General features: G+C 39.2%; 1 protein-coding gene across 2 annotated transcripts in view; it reads right to left on the bottom strand.

Annotated features, from left to right (window-relative positions):
* Positions 1 to 2,520: 2,520 nt before the first annotated feature.
* The window catches only part of LOC128622335 (synaptic vesicle glycoprotein 2C), a 53,942-nt gene continuing 41,723 nt past the window's right edge, over positions 2,521 to 14,739 (bottom strand). For both annotated transcript variants that reach the window (XM_053648758.1, XM_053648757.1), the window contains exons 8-13: positions 14,346 to 14,434; positions 11,688 to 11,852; positions 9,171 to 9,304; positions 7,805 to 8,008; positions 7,512 to 7,671; positions 2,521 to 7,113 (exon numbers count right to left, since the gene is read on the bottom strand). In XM_053648758.1, the coding sequence (XP_053504733.1) occupies positions 6,930 to 7,113; positions 7,512 to 7,671; positions 7,805 to 8,008; positions 9,171 to 9,304; positions 11,688 to 11,852; positions 14,346 to 14,434 (936 nt within the window). In that variant the 3' untranslated portion in view covers positions 2,521 to 6,929. The remainder of the gene's footprint in view (positions 7,114 to 7,511; positions 7,672 to 7,804; positions 8,009 to 9,170; positions 9,305 to 11,687; positions 11,853 to 14,345; positions 14,435 to 14,739) is intronic.

Below are 14,739 nucleotides of genomic sequence, written 5' to 3' on the forward strand. Positions count from 1 at the left end.
ATTCTTCAGGATGGAAGACATCAAGAGAAAGTGAAAGACATAACAGGAATTTATTTCACGGATGTTCTGTGACATTAAACGTAACTATAAATGGATAAAAAATAGGCTATGACATGTTGTACTAAATATAAACTGAAATCCTTAGGAGAATCGATTTGTTCTGGCGCGTATTATGCCCACAGCCTCAAACCTCTCTACGGCTTGCAGATTTCTTATTCCAGATTTATCATTTACGACTTGAAAATAAATCCAAATTCAATACATTTCCATGTTCGTTTTCTTGACCTCTCCTGTTCCGCTGAGTCTGAGTCATTTCATGAAATTGCGGAACTAGCAGAGGTAATATGCACGGAGAAATTTACCCATTTTTATTGCTGAACTCCTACGCTAGTGAGGGTACGGTCTTAAGTGACATCTTTCCTAGTAACGTTTCAAAATAATAGCATACACTGTCCGTCATTAGCATACGGTAGGTAGCACAATATTCCTAATATTCATTCTTGATCACGTTAACATGTTATAACGTGAATAAAACAAAACAAGAGGAGATTGTACGTTTCTATCACGATCCCATTTGTAAGTCAACTGATCCCCCTGTGGGGTCACGACCCCTATTTTCGGAATCTCTGTATCATCCCTTACACACGGTACAGATTTATTAGGCTCTGAATGTGTGAGGTTCTCCATTTTGACTCTCAAGAATCAACGATGGTACGGTTTCACACACACACCTGTGATTGAGACACATGTCATGTCAGATAGCGCCACACATGTGCTCGAGTGTTCTTTATCTCTACGCTTATCTGTGGTAATTACAGCCTACAGTAAGTATATGCTGTGCCACATTCGGGCTCGAAAAAAGGCCGTAGTTTTGGTTTTTGTCAAACACGTAAATCAAAGAGGAAGGATCAACACAGAAACGGAGCCTGATTACAGAGCGCTACAATTGGCTTCTTTTGTTTACGGCTCTGTGAGATTCGCACACACATCTGGGATACGCTTACGTATCCGTGTTACGACTTTGATCTGGCCTGCAGCTGGTAGATATGAAGCGCGGACGGAAAACTGTCCACTGATCTGACATTCGTCTCAGAGAAAATTGTGCATCTGGAGTTTTCGCAAAAGCACTTACGCTGCCCTGGCGTTCAAGAAACCATTTCTATTGTTTCGTGGACGTATCACAACATTACACGTAACTATAAATGATTAAAAAGTACATGTTATACAAAATTCTTAAAGTGATTTAAGAAAATTCTTAAAACACACCACCCCATCTTTGATAATTTTCCCATAACAACACTCCTCCAATGGTTTTATTCCTTACATAACAATAAACATTGTGTAAAGCAACAGCCTTTAGATACATCGTTTACATTTATCGTTTATGAGTTTATTCAAATAATTGACTTATAGTTGAATTTTTACGGATACGGACGTTACGATGCCTATAGACAGACCGAGAGATAAATCCAGACCTCGGAGACCTCGGAGCAGGTTTATTGCAAATCGTTACTTATCCACTGGATCCAGTGAGTCTTAGATAACGTGAACATGTGTAACTGTATAACAACAAACATTCATCAGGCTCCATGTGACACACATTACCAATTATTTAAAAAAAAAACTATTATTTGCTATTATTATTTGCTAAAAAAACTATTATTTGCACTGCTTTACTGGCACTTTACTTTTATGTTATGTTTATATTATTTTAATTATTGCATTAAGTATTATGTGTTTATGTGTGTGGGGGGGGGGCAGGTATGGTGGCTAGTGGTTAGCACGTTTGCCTTGCACTTCAGAGGTAGGGGTTTGAATCCTGTGTGTGCGGAGCTTGAATGTTCTCCCTGTGTCTTGGGGGTTTCCTCTGGGTACTCCGGTTTCCTCCTTCAGTCCAAAGACATGAATTGTAGGCCGATTGGAATCTCTAAATTGTCCAGAGTGTGTGAATGTGTGTGTGTATGTGTGAGATTGTGTCCTGCCATGGATTGGCATCCCGTCCAGTGTGTCCCCCACCTGGTGCCCCGAGCCCCCTGGGATAGACTCCAGGCTCCGCACAACCCTGTGTAGGATAAGTGTTATGGAAAATGGATGGATAGGTGTAATATGTATTATTTTTGCATTTTTTTGTATAGTGTATATATTTGTATATTTTATAATGGTATAATTTTTATTTTTTCTGCCTGCTACTATTCGATGCATTTTCATGACTTGCCTATTTTACTATAAAACTTTTTTCCCCTTCTCTGCTTTTCACATCACACTGTAAAGCACTTTGGGCTGCATTTTAAATGTATAAAATGTGATGTTATTTTATTATTATGATGATGTTTTTATGCGAATATTACCAACACATTTCATGTAAACTCTGTACCATTTGGTATTTTACAAATGTTGCTCAGGCTAACATGTTAGGTATGTACATACCGCCATCTGGTGGCAAAATGATGCACACACACACATATTCCACCTCCTGTTTTAAAAATAAAAACACAGAGCATGCTCAAGAACCATTGTAAATCGTGCCACGATGATCCAGCAGGCTGTTAAAATTTAAAGAATAAACACATTAGAATTTAATGTCTATAACCTTGCTCGGAGGTTTGCGTGTCTGGATTCTGAGACCCAAATGGAAAAAAGTGCTGATAAAGGCCAAATAAGCAACAGAGCTCCTCTGAGCCATAATGAAGCCTCTTCTGACCCCCTATGTTCATGCATGATTATGATTCCTCATCACATACCTGGCTAAGATGGTTCATCAGGTAAGTATCAGATGCCCTGACTGCAAGATTGTGAGTTCAAATCCACTAAACCGCACACTTATTATTCAGCTGCTCCAATAATAACAACATTATGATATTTTTCATGTCTTATATTAAATTACAGCACAGCTCTGTACGTTTTTCTATAACAGCGGCTCTGTCAGTAGTTCCAGTTGTAATTGAAATCTCATGTTTATGCTAATGTGCTTGTTCGAATACTTTATCGTTGCTATAGTAACAACTATAGCACATGGACTTGTATGGCAGATGCTTCTAGCATTTTTGGAAGGTGCCTCTAGTGTCAGTGCTGTAACTTTCTTGGTAACATGACAAGCTTTGGGCTTCTCAGCTTTAAAGTGCACCTATCATGGTTTTTCAAATATTACCTTTCATGTAGTGTGTTATAGAACTGTTTGTGAATGTAAAAACGTCTGCAAAGTTTCAAAAATCAAAGCGCACGTCAAACGGACTCCCTAAATAAGAAGGAATCGATTCTGAACAGCTGAAACGAGTCGTTAGTGATTCCAGACTTACTTCCTGTACTAACCTATGTAGGTTTGTAACAAAAAGCCCCGCCTCTGGTCTTCATCGGCCGCTGGCTGACAGCGCTATACCGATCACAACAGACTGGGACATCTGACCAATCAGAGCAGAGTATGCTGTCTGAAAGGAAGAGTTTAGAAGAAATCCTTTAGAATGGATCATTTAACGAGTCATTTTGTGACACCGGGGGGAAAAAGGTAACGCTGCAGTTTAAATTATGAGCACGCTAAAGTGTTTTTTGACCTTGGATGCATGTAAATCTATCGTATGAGAGCTTTAAAACAAAATTAGGCACCTTTCAAAACCATAACAGGTGCGTTTGTTATAAAAGAGAAGAAAGAAAGACAGGCTGGTGAGGGAACGAATCTTTATAGCTGCTATAACGTAAGTGATAACAGGACCGTTTCAAGGACGTTCCACAACATCGAATGCAACTCAAACAGAATAAAACGAACGACGTGTTGCTCTTTAACGAATAAAAAATGTTGCCATTGGCAAATTGCTGTGGTGTAAGAGGAATAAAACACTTCGAGTTGTGCCATTATGGGAAAACTATCAACATTTCAGACCGGTAACTGTAACTGCTTCATCACACCATTCTCTTGTGGATTATTTTCCTATGAATTCCTTACGCATTCAGCATTTATTTCTCCTCTAATATGTAAAACGACTAAACTAAACAAACAAAAGTACATTTCAGCATCCAGTTCATTGCTACAAATAATATAATAATATAAATAAAGCACCAGAAACATGCTTGTTCTTATAGACATTTTTAATTTCAGTACAGCCGGATCCGAACCTGAATCCGCTTCGAAACCGCTCTACAATTTACACGACTCTTCTCTCTTCAAAATAAATCGTATCGAGAGGAAATATTTGGCCGAAGACTTTACAGACATTGAATAAACTCTATAGAAGCTGAGCCACAACGACCCAAGAGACTCAGTCACATCATACATCTTACACAACAAATCACCGAAATCATACACTCACATTTTTTTTCTTTTTCTTTTTTAACACTCATTTTCTGCTCCATATCTGGAGAACACGACACACATCAAGCTGAAACACAAAGAGAAATCTCCGTAACACGCATGCAATATCCGGTTTAAAGACAACGTCATGATAATAATTATTATTAATATTATTATTATTATTATTTGTTTGAGTTCCATGTCGGTTTATTTTGCGTTTGTTCAGCGCTGGAGAGAAAGGAGGCAGGTGGATGGATTGTGTTGAGCTGCCACATGAATGGGTTTCAGGTTCCCCTTCTGCGGTGACCTACAGTTAAGACCCCGGAAGCAGAGAGTCATTTTAATACAGGTGAGTCGAACCAGGTGAGTCAGTAAGTAGCTGGGGGAAGAAAAAAAAACCCAAACAACACAAAAATGCGCAGAGATACTGAGCACTGGTATGAGTGTGCATTTCATTTTGGCCAAAATGTTAATCGAACAACTGTGTAGGATGTCAAGGTCATTCATTTTGCTTGGCAAAGGAATGGGAAGAATGGGAAATATGTTTTAAAAAAAACACGTTTACAGGAAGTTTCTTTTATCAATACACAAAACTAATGGAGCGAATAAAAGCAAACAATAAAGCCACTAAAAACAATATATTTATATCTAACATTCACTCATTATAATAATTAATAAATAAATAAATGAATAAATAAAACGACCTTGTTGCTCCCTGGGATAGGCTCCAGGTTTCCACGTGACCCTGAAGGAAGGATAAGCGGTATAAAAGATGGATGGATGGATGGATCGACCTTGTTCAACCCATGTATCGTATTGCAAATGTTGTATGGCACATGGATTCATAAAAAAAAAAAATAAAAAAAGTTCCCATGAAACATTATCGTCTGTTCCAAACACAAAAGCAGCCGGCGTAGAAGTGAAGAACCAGGTCAGGTGTGCGCAGGTTAATGTTTGTTTAACCCTCTGTTCCTATACAAGATGGCGCAAAGTGTGACGTTCAGACCTGCAGGTCGATTTACAAATATCGCGTACACAATCCAGTGCAGTAAAAAAAACAAAAAACAACAACGCATTGTCTAGGTACACCTAAAATTTTCCTGGACCTTTTTAGGAACCACATAACCAAGAATGTTTCTCTGAAACACAGAACTGCATCATCATCACGTCCTCATTAAAACTGCACTTCGTTTAGCACTTTGCTAAACTTAAAAACTATTAACTGGGACACGCTACACTGACGCTATCTTCCTGATCAGGTGACCTGTCACTTGCTTTAGAGCGTGCGTCTGTTACGTCTAGTCCGATTGCAGCCGAGTTCCTTCCAGATGGAAGAGCAGGTAGGAGATTTGCACACAGAGCCGGATGATACGTTGACATGCGGCAGGCATACAGAAGAGCACAGATGTTAGGGAAAGTTAGGGGAAAGAGGCACGGTATCGAGAAAAAAGGCCATTCCGTGATTAGAGGAGACTGAACGCACAGCAGCATGACCGAGAAACACTACAGAGTAGCAGCGTAGCGAGGGCCGTCACACATACACACGCTTGGACGTACAGTACATGCAGATTCGGATTAGAGGAGAAAACAAACAGAGCGACAGAAAGACAGACACACCACAAAATAAATAAAGTACAAGTACTACAAAGCAAAGCCCTTGCGAATAAGCCTAGATTAACGACACGGTTCACAAAGACAAAGAACAAAGACTAAAGCCTTATCGCTGCTTTAAAATGTCTTCTGCTTTAAAATAGAAAACAGGGAATTTCTTTTCTTTTCTGCTTTTTTTCCTAGCAGAGGTCAGCCTACGCTAATATGAGAAGCTGCTGTTATTTTCTATGGCCTCGGATCCACTCGGTGTAAAGGTTTTAACATCGTCCATCATAAAATAACAATAAAAAAAACAAGAAGATTTCAGCACGGTTAAACGACAAAAGCCCAGGCAAGATCACACGTCTCCGTTATAAAAATGCACGGACTAATATTTTCATCTTTTGACTTAGCTTCTGCTTTTGGCACTGTATGATTTATGATAGTTCAGCTAAGGCATTTGTTTTGCAGTCACTGCTCAAGATTGGGCTTTTAATCTTTTAAACAGGATTTTAACTTCAATAAATATCAATAAATATGACTTCAGATTAAAGCTGCAGTAAGTAACTTTTTGCTCAAAATGAAAGGTTCGGTTGAAGGTTATTGAGACAGAAGAGAACAAGAAACTCTAAAACTGTGCAATTTTGGGAGGTCCGAGCTGTTGTTTGTTTTTTTTGTTGGGTTTTTTTTAGATTTATACATCATCGCAGATAGACGCCAATATATTAGGCACGAAAGAAGGTTCAGCTGCTATCAGTGGCATTGTTGTGAAGCCAGAATTACAGTAGGCATCGTAACAGTGTTATCATCAAATGTTTTTCTCCGACATACCTGCAGTAAAATGTTTCCAGCAGAGGGGTCTCCAAATCCCCAAAATCTGCAAATGTTACATACTGCAGCTTTAAATAAATAAATATATTAACAATCTAACACTGAGCATACAACTCATTAAACAATCAGACGATGTTGTAGCCTGTTGCAGCTGCCCCAACCCGGAGTGTCCTTCTTGTTTCTGTGGCAACTCTCTGGTTGGAGGGGAGGGGTCAGAGGTCGGGGGTCACATGAGGACGTTGGAACGCGTGTCTGGGAGTCGTAGTCCCACGAGACCGCCGGCCACCAGCACGCCCGATGCCAGGAGGATGGGAATGACTTTAGTGATGCCCACCAACGAGCCGAAGATTAGGTTCCCCAACACGGCCGCTAGCTTACACATGGCATTACAGAACCCGAATCCTGTACCCCTGCAACACACAAACAAACACACAAACACACACAAACACACATACACAAATTATTACCTGTTGTTTGCATTTTACATTCTAAATATAAGGGTCTATTTATTAAACTTTATTTATAATACAATACATAGTTTCATTAGTGACATGCAGAAAAAACACTTCATACTGAAAAGCAAAATCTTCACTGCAATTGTCTTGCACTGTTTTATCTCTTTATTGAAAAAAAAAATAGCAGGGGATTGGTTTTCTAAGAATTAAGCACTAAGTGCTTGTCAGAAGTGGATGTTATTTCTATCGTACTGCCTTCTCATTCATCAGTATGTTGCAGCCGTGCCATACTGAAATGCATTCACTGTACAATCACACTCATAGTGTGTGTGCTTATGTGTGTGTGTGTGTACCTCCTGTCGGTGGGATACAGCTCGGCTGTGACTACATCCAGAGAGTTCCAGGCGGATATGCTGAGCCCGTTATAGAGGCAGAGCATGGCAATCATCATCGACTCGCTGGTGCCAAACCACAGGAAGAAACAACTAATACCAGACAGAACCATCGAGCCGCCTAGACAACAACAGACAACAAACGACAAGCTTAAAACCAAGGAAATCAATCGTCTCACTCCTTAAATGACCCAAAATACAGCCCTGAACATGTTTCAGTATGCATGCATGATCGATAGGATCAAACGGCTTACCCAGCATGCTCAACCGCCCGACTTTGTCCATCAGAAGGGCGGAGACTATGTTGCCCGGCAACACAGCCAGAGTCCCTAAGAAGTTGATAAAGTACACCCAGTACGCGCTGTAGTCATCATCGAATGTGACCTGGCAGCCTGTCTTATTGTGCGCAAACGTGCTGTTGATCACTGACGAGCCGATAAGTTTCGAGTCGTCGATATCTGTGTGCGAGAACTGGGGATTAGTCGTGCTGCGTCACATTTTATTTACAGCGTCAACGTTCTTGCTGTAGCGGACTCCCCACATCTCTATTCCTCATGTCCTCTCAGGGAGTTTTTCCTTGCTACTCTCGTCTCAATCTAAATAGAAACCTACATCTGGATTCATGTATATCTGCATTGTGACGATTTCTACTGTAAAAATCACTCTACAAATCAAACCGAATTGAATTCAACGGTCAATGTGCTAGTTATCAAACAATGAGACAAACTTGTACTTGTACTTGTTACGTGTTAATTGACATATCCTTTAGCTGAGAAATCCGCCCCCAGTATTTATTCAAACAATGTAGCCTAACACGGCTAAATGGCTATGTATCAAATCACATGCTATACGCTATATTCTCAGACAAGACACTATGTTCTTTTGTACATCTAATATCAAAGACTAACATTTTGCATCACATCATTGAGCCATGTCAAAACAGCCTCCATTGGACCAATGTGCAATTGTAAAATAAGAAATGTTCACCATTTACATTTCACTGGGTGGGTCTCAATCAGCTCCCACGCTCCCTAGGCAGTGAATTAGTATATAGTGTACACGAGTTGCTAAGGACCCTGGCTCACTACACGTTGGGACACTGATGACTCAAATTTCCGCCGACATGACCATGTACCCACGTTGCCTTTCCTCCTCTGAGAGATTTTTATTGATGATATTCTTTACTACTTACTATACACAACATCCGGAACTGTTGCTTTGTTTTGTTTCCATTGGCAGCAAATCCATCAAACTGACAATCTCTATTATTTCAGGAAATACACTGTTGAAGATATATTCCCAATGTTTCCCATGAGGCAATATACGAGGCGTGCCGTTTCAGGCGGGGGACAGCGTTCATTCTGCTGAATACTGTTTGTCCGGGACTTAGTTTTACACTTAAAAATCTTAGTCAGATTAACTCTATGATGGGTTTGTCTTACATCACACTCTTCCTGCATCACTGCTTTTCTCAGAACCCAACACACTTAGTGACCCTGATTAACAAATGACACGGACACTAACACACCTAGTTTTATATCTTGTAGCCTTTAATTACAGTAACTTTGCAACACACACACACACACACACACACACACACACACACACACACACACATACCTGTATTGTAGAAGAACGTGTCCAGGATGGTGCAATTTTTGAAGAATGTCCCGATTGAAGTGACGTCCTCGAAGAAGCAGTTCTGGAAGATGGAATCTTTAAAGGTGACCGATTTAAATTTCATACTGATGAACCTGAGGACAAATCGGTTTACTTTATTTATTTATTTATTTATTTTAAAAATAAAACTTACATTCTGCAGAATTAGACACTGAATATTGAACGTGATATCCAAAAGATCTCAAACACATGACGGTAAAATGGTAAACTTTTTTTGGATGGTTGATTTTATATAGAATGGTATTCTATGTAAATTCCTCAAACGTTGGCGTTTGACGTTGGTTTTTGACGTTGACGTTCGGATGCAAGTGCAAGCTAGTTTATGAGCAGGTAGCCATCCAGTTTGATATTAAAACTCCCCTCCAAAACTAGTGGAACAGCAAGACCAATTCATTTCTTTGTGCTATATGACAAAGACATCTGGGTTTGAGAGCAAAAGATGGCTATGAGACGAGAGTTTAGGATTTCAGCTTTTATTTCCTGGTATTTATATCATGAACCATGGTGTTATGGTGTTAAACAAGATAAAACATAGAACCAGATAAAATGTTCCTGAAGACTTCTGAATTCATTCTGCTGCTACCATCATGACTTACATCATCAATAAAGATTAGTGAGCCTGTTCCAGAAGCAGCCATGCAAGCCCAAGCCATGACACTACCTCCACCATGTTTCACAGATGAGCCCATATGTTTTGGATCATGAGCAGATCCTTTCTTTCTCCACACTTTGGTAGAGGTTAATCTTTGTTCCAGAATGTTTGTGGCTCATCTCTGTATTTCTTTGCGAATTCCAATCTGGCTTTCCGATTCTTACTGCTGATGAGTGGCTTTCATCCTGTGGTATGGCCTCTCGAAGTCTTCTTCGAACTGTGGATTATGATACCTTCACCCCTGCCCTGTGGAGGTTGTCGGTGATGTCACTGTCACTATCGGTGATGTCAACATTGTGACCTCACAATGTTCCTGTCACCAGATGTTGTTGTTTTCCTTGGCCGACCCATTCGGACACCAGTGGTTTCTTTCTTTTCTTTTTTTTTTAGGACATTCCATATGCCTTTATGTGTACTTTATAGTGAAACACCACCTACTAATCAGAATCGAGCATTCAACAGCTTCCCACCTCACTAGCCCCCCCACCCACCCACCCACCCACCCACCCCTTATATTATTTTTCCTTTCTGTATCTGATGTCTTTCCTCGGCTATATGATGCGATGTTGTGTTACTCTGTTTGATATCATTTCAAAATGAATGCACCAGTCTCATTGTACACATTACCACCAGGACTGAATAGGTAAAAAGAGGGATACAGGATGAATTATCAGATGAATTATCAAACATTTTGGAAAAGATGCAGAAAAAGAGAGCGTCAGAAGGTCTTGTTGAGGGAGAACGTGAAAAACAGATAAAGGCTTTTTAATTTCCTGTTGTTGTGGCGTAATGTGATGTTATCCCGCCACTGTGTGTGTGTGTGTGTGTATGTGTTTTTTTTAGTGATAGGGATGAGATTCATAGATTCTTAAAACAATAATACAGCCCATACAGACACACACAGACACACAAAACCCCTAACCTTGTTCCAAAATTATGTGTAAGGGTGCCAATAATTTTGAAAATGTTTTGCTAAACAAACAAACAAATAAACAAATACATGAACTTTAAAGTAAAGAAAATTATACCATGTCCCCATATGTTTAGGTTCAAAATATTTCATACTGGTTCCATGTGTGATACATGTATATATATATATATATATATATATATATATATATATATATATATATATATATATATATACACACACATACTGCATTTTGTTTATTTCCACGAAAGGTGCTGGAAGGTACTGTAACATCCCTGACTTTTTCCTTCTCTGGCTCAATGTAGTGCTTAATATACATAAAATACCATGTTTACTACTACAGTATGGAACAGTTAGCCAAATGTTAGCTGGCTTGGAAAGCAAACGTGGAAAGCTACAGTATGTAACATCAATACCATTAATACCATTAACTGGTTAGCTGTTTAACATTTGTTAATATTTTTACATTTTATGCTAAGCAGTTCATAAAGTGAGAGTAGGAAGTAAAAAAAAAAAAATTATTGGTCACATGAGCAAGTTTGTGATTGTCTCCGCCCACATTAACACGTTAATACTTTTATTTGGATTTCGCTCACTTTTTTTTAATGGCAAAATTGTTGCGATTGTTGTAATTATCACCTTCCGGTTAGACAAGAATCGTTCCCGTCAACCTCCGAGTGGAAATTCCAAAGTTGGAATTACCACAAAAATCAGCATGCTATTTAAATAATTTTGAACACATCAAATACTAGCTATTTTAAATGAAAAGCAACGACGTCAAAAACTTTTACATATAACGTAATAACGGGACGTTTTTCATGCCCTCCCAAATTCTTGGGGTTGAGTGAAAGGTGTCTGGACGAGTCGTTCTCACCTGTCGTTGATGAAGGACCCGTTGGAGTGCACCTGGTTCTCCAGCGTAAAGTTGAAGGTGAAGTCTTCGATGCGCTCGTTGTTGTGGAGCTTCACCCTCGCCGCATACTCGTCCGCTTGAAGATGCTTTATGACGTCAGGAAACCACACCGAAAGACCGTAGTACCTACACACAGGATGTTACATCACAGGAAACTGCATCATGTTAAGAGAAGACGAGTGGACAGAGCATTTGTATTGTGTGTGTTTGTTCCTTAAAGGCTCTTAACGATTCTCAAACGTTTTTTGAAAGGGGAGCTAGCTACGTAGTTAGCGGTTTGAGTAGTTGGAGTAACATCGTTAAACATTTCAAAAAATGAAGAAAAAAAATCCCCACATTATTTTATGCTTAGCAGTGCATACAGCAAGCCTAGAAAGGAAAAGGAAAGTATAGCTGTGATGTCATATAGTCAAATTTGTGTCTGACTCCGCCTATTTTAACCCAGAGATGCAACGCAACCTATAAAATTATAGTGAATGTGGAAATAATTATTATTGTACACAATTACTGCACATCAATTTTTTATTCAGATGTGGAAAGATTTAATTATCACCTTCCAACTGGGAATAAAACAATCACGTCCGCCTCGGAGTGGGAATTCTGAGTCAGATTTCCCATTTCAAGTATTTTAATAGATATTCATAGAATTTGCGGATGTTCGTGACCGCCATTTTGGGTTTAATTTAAAAAGCTACAAAACACAGAACCCTTAGAAGGAATAGAAAGAGGAGAACTGAATGAGCAGCAATGATGGAGCGAGAAAAAAGAGAAAGGGAGTGATTTGTGGGGAGAAGAGAAAAGAAAAAGAGTGATGATGCCCCTCTACAGTCCACCTACTCGAGCTCTCCCTGACAGGTTTAGTGCATGTTTTACATGTTGAGAGAGATGCGTTGGTCTCTCCCTGTTTCACACACACACACACACACACACACACACACACACACACACACAAGGGAAGATTAAGGATAACAAAACAACAGGATTACAGCCCTTGTAGATCAAAAACCTGTAAAACAACAGAACAAACTCATGCACGTCTATCATAACTATAATATTTCAGCAAACAGAAGATATGCTAATGCTTTGATGACAATGTTACTATTAGCATTCATATTTTATGTGATAAAATACATATAAAAATACTGTTATTACTTAGTTATTAAATTATATACAGTTGGTGAACTGTTAACTACAAGTTTCGTAACATTTTGGTTAAGCTAGTTCAGCTAGCTAACAAACAGTAACTGAAAAACAAACGTGTCGTTAGCTAAAGTTAGTTAAATTAGCTAGCTTAAAGTTTCGATGAAGTAGCTAACATTGTTAAAGTTTGCTAGTTAGTGGCTGCTGTTACATAATTATATTTCAAATCACATAAAGTTGGCTCATTTAAAATCAGTCCTTTTGTTAGCTAGCTAGCATTACGAACTATGGTAATTACAGATGGATCTGTCCCCCTGGTGCAGCTCCGCCTCTGGGCCCATCCACACAATGACTATGATGACAACAGTAATTACACCAACATTGGGCCGTCTTGCGCAGCTCCGCCTCTGGGCCCGTCCACATTAACGACAGCTACTGTTAGCGCAGCAATTATGAAAGGACAGCACCTCATTACACTGCCAAAGACACACCATCACTGTGTGTGTTTGGGAGAAAAAGTGTGAGTGTGTCTGAGAAAGTGAGAGAGGTCATGTCTAAGCAGTGCTCTCATTTTCTGTTTGGTCAGAGATCACTGATAAAAAAAAAAAAAAAAGGAAAGAATAGAACATAATATGATATGAGCTTTAAAAAGGATCAAGGTTACATGGATGGAAATGTCTAATCTGAGAAAGGAGAGATGTGTTTAAGTCCCAAAAAAGTTTTATTACTACAGTCAAAAAGTAAAGGTTTTCTCAAATTTCCTGTCAGATTAGTTAATTTTTGTTAGCTAGTGTTAGAACTGAAGATATGGCCACCTGTTATGCTGGCTAGTTAGATAGTACTAGCAGTGAACTTTTATGACATAAAATCTTCCCAGAAATCCTGTCAGGTTAGCTCACACTAGCTAGCATTACCAGTAGAAAAGACTGTATGTACATTTATGACTTAAAGTCCTTTCAGAAATCTTGATGAACATGTATAACTTGAAATTCTCCCATAAATCCTGTCAGGTTACCTCATGTTAGCTACGACAAAAAAAATTATGACAAAAAACCTTCCCAGAACCCCTTTCAGTTTAGCTCATGGTAGCTACCTGACGACGAATTTATCACCATACAAGAATATGACTCAGAAATCCTGTCAGGTTAGCTTATGTTAGCTAGCTGGTTAGGGCTAGCAATGAGGATTATGAACATTAATCTGATTTAAAATCTTCTCAGATTACCTCATGGTATCTAGCAAGACAGCACTGGCTGTGAAAATTACAAATGTTTATAAATATGAGGTAAAAATCCCAGTTAATTTTAGATAGCTAGATAACAAAAAATGTCAAAAGCATATTTCATGCTGGTCATGCGTGTATACAGTCTGAACAGCGATTACTTTCTTCCTACTTCCTACTTGAAGATGTTCAAAAGCCAAAGATGTGAGTGTGTGAAGGTGTGTGTGAGAGCAGGAAGAGGCGGAAGTGTTTCTTACCCGAAAGACAGAGAGAACCACACTATAGCCAGCTTCACCGTGTTGTCTTTCACAGGGTAATCCCAGCACCTTAGGAACGTTAGCCAAATCTATGAAACGCACACACAGACACATACACACACAAATACATGAATTACATATGTACTAAAGCTACATTATTTCATAGCACATAAAAATGGCACACAACAGTACTGGAACTTGATATTCCGGCACTAAAGTTGCCCTGTGGTGGACCAGTGTCCCGTCCAGGGTGTATTCCCACCGTCACCCTTCCAGCGTTCCCAAGATAGGCTCCGGATCTACTGCAACCCTGACCAGGATAAACTGCTTAATAAAGATGAATGAATGAATGGAGATAAAACTGACAGCTGAACTGGTGTAAATGCAGATGTGG

The sequence above is a fragment of the Ictalurus furcatus genome, chromosome 18, assembly GCF_023375685.1.
Source record: "Ictalurus furcatus strain D&B chromosome 18, Billie_1.0, whole genome shotgun sequence".
NCBI classification, from domain to species: Eukaryota; Metazoa; Chordata; class Actinopteri; order Siluriformes; family Ictaluridae; genus Ictalurus; species Ictalurus furcatus.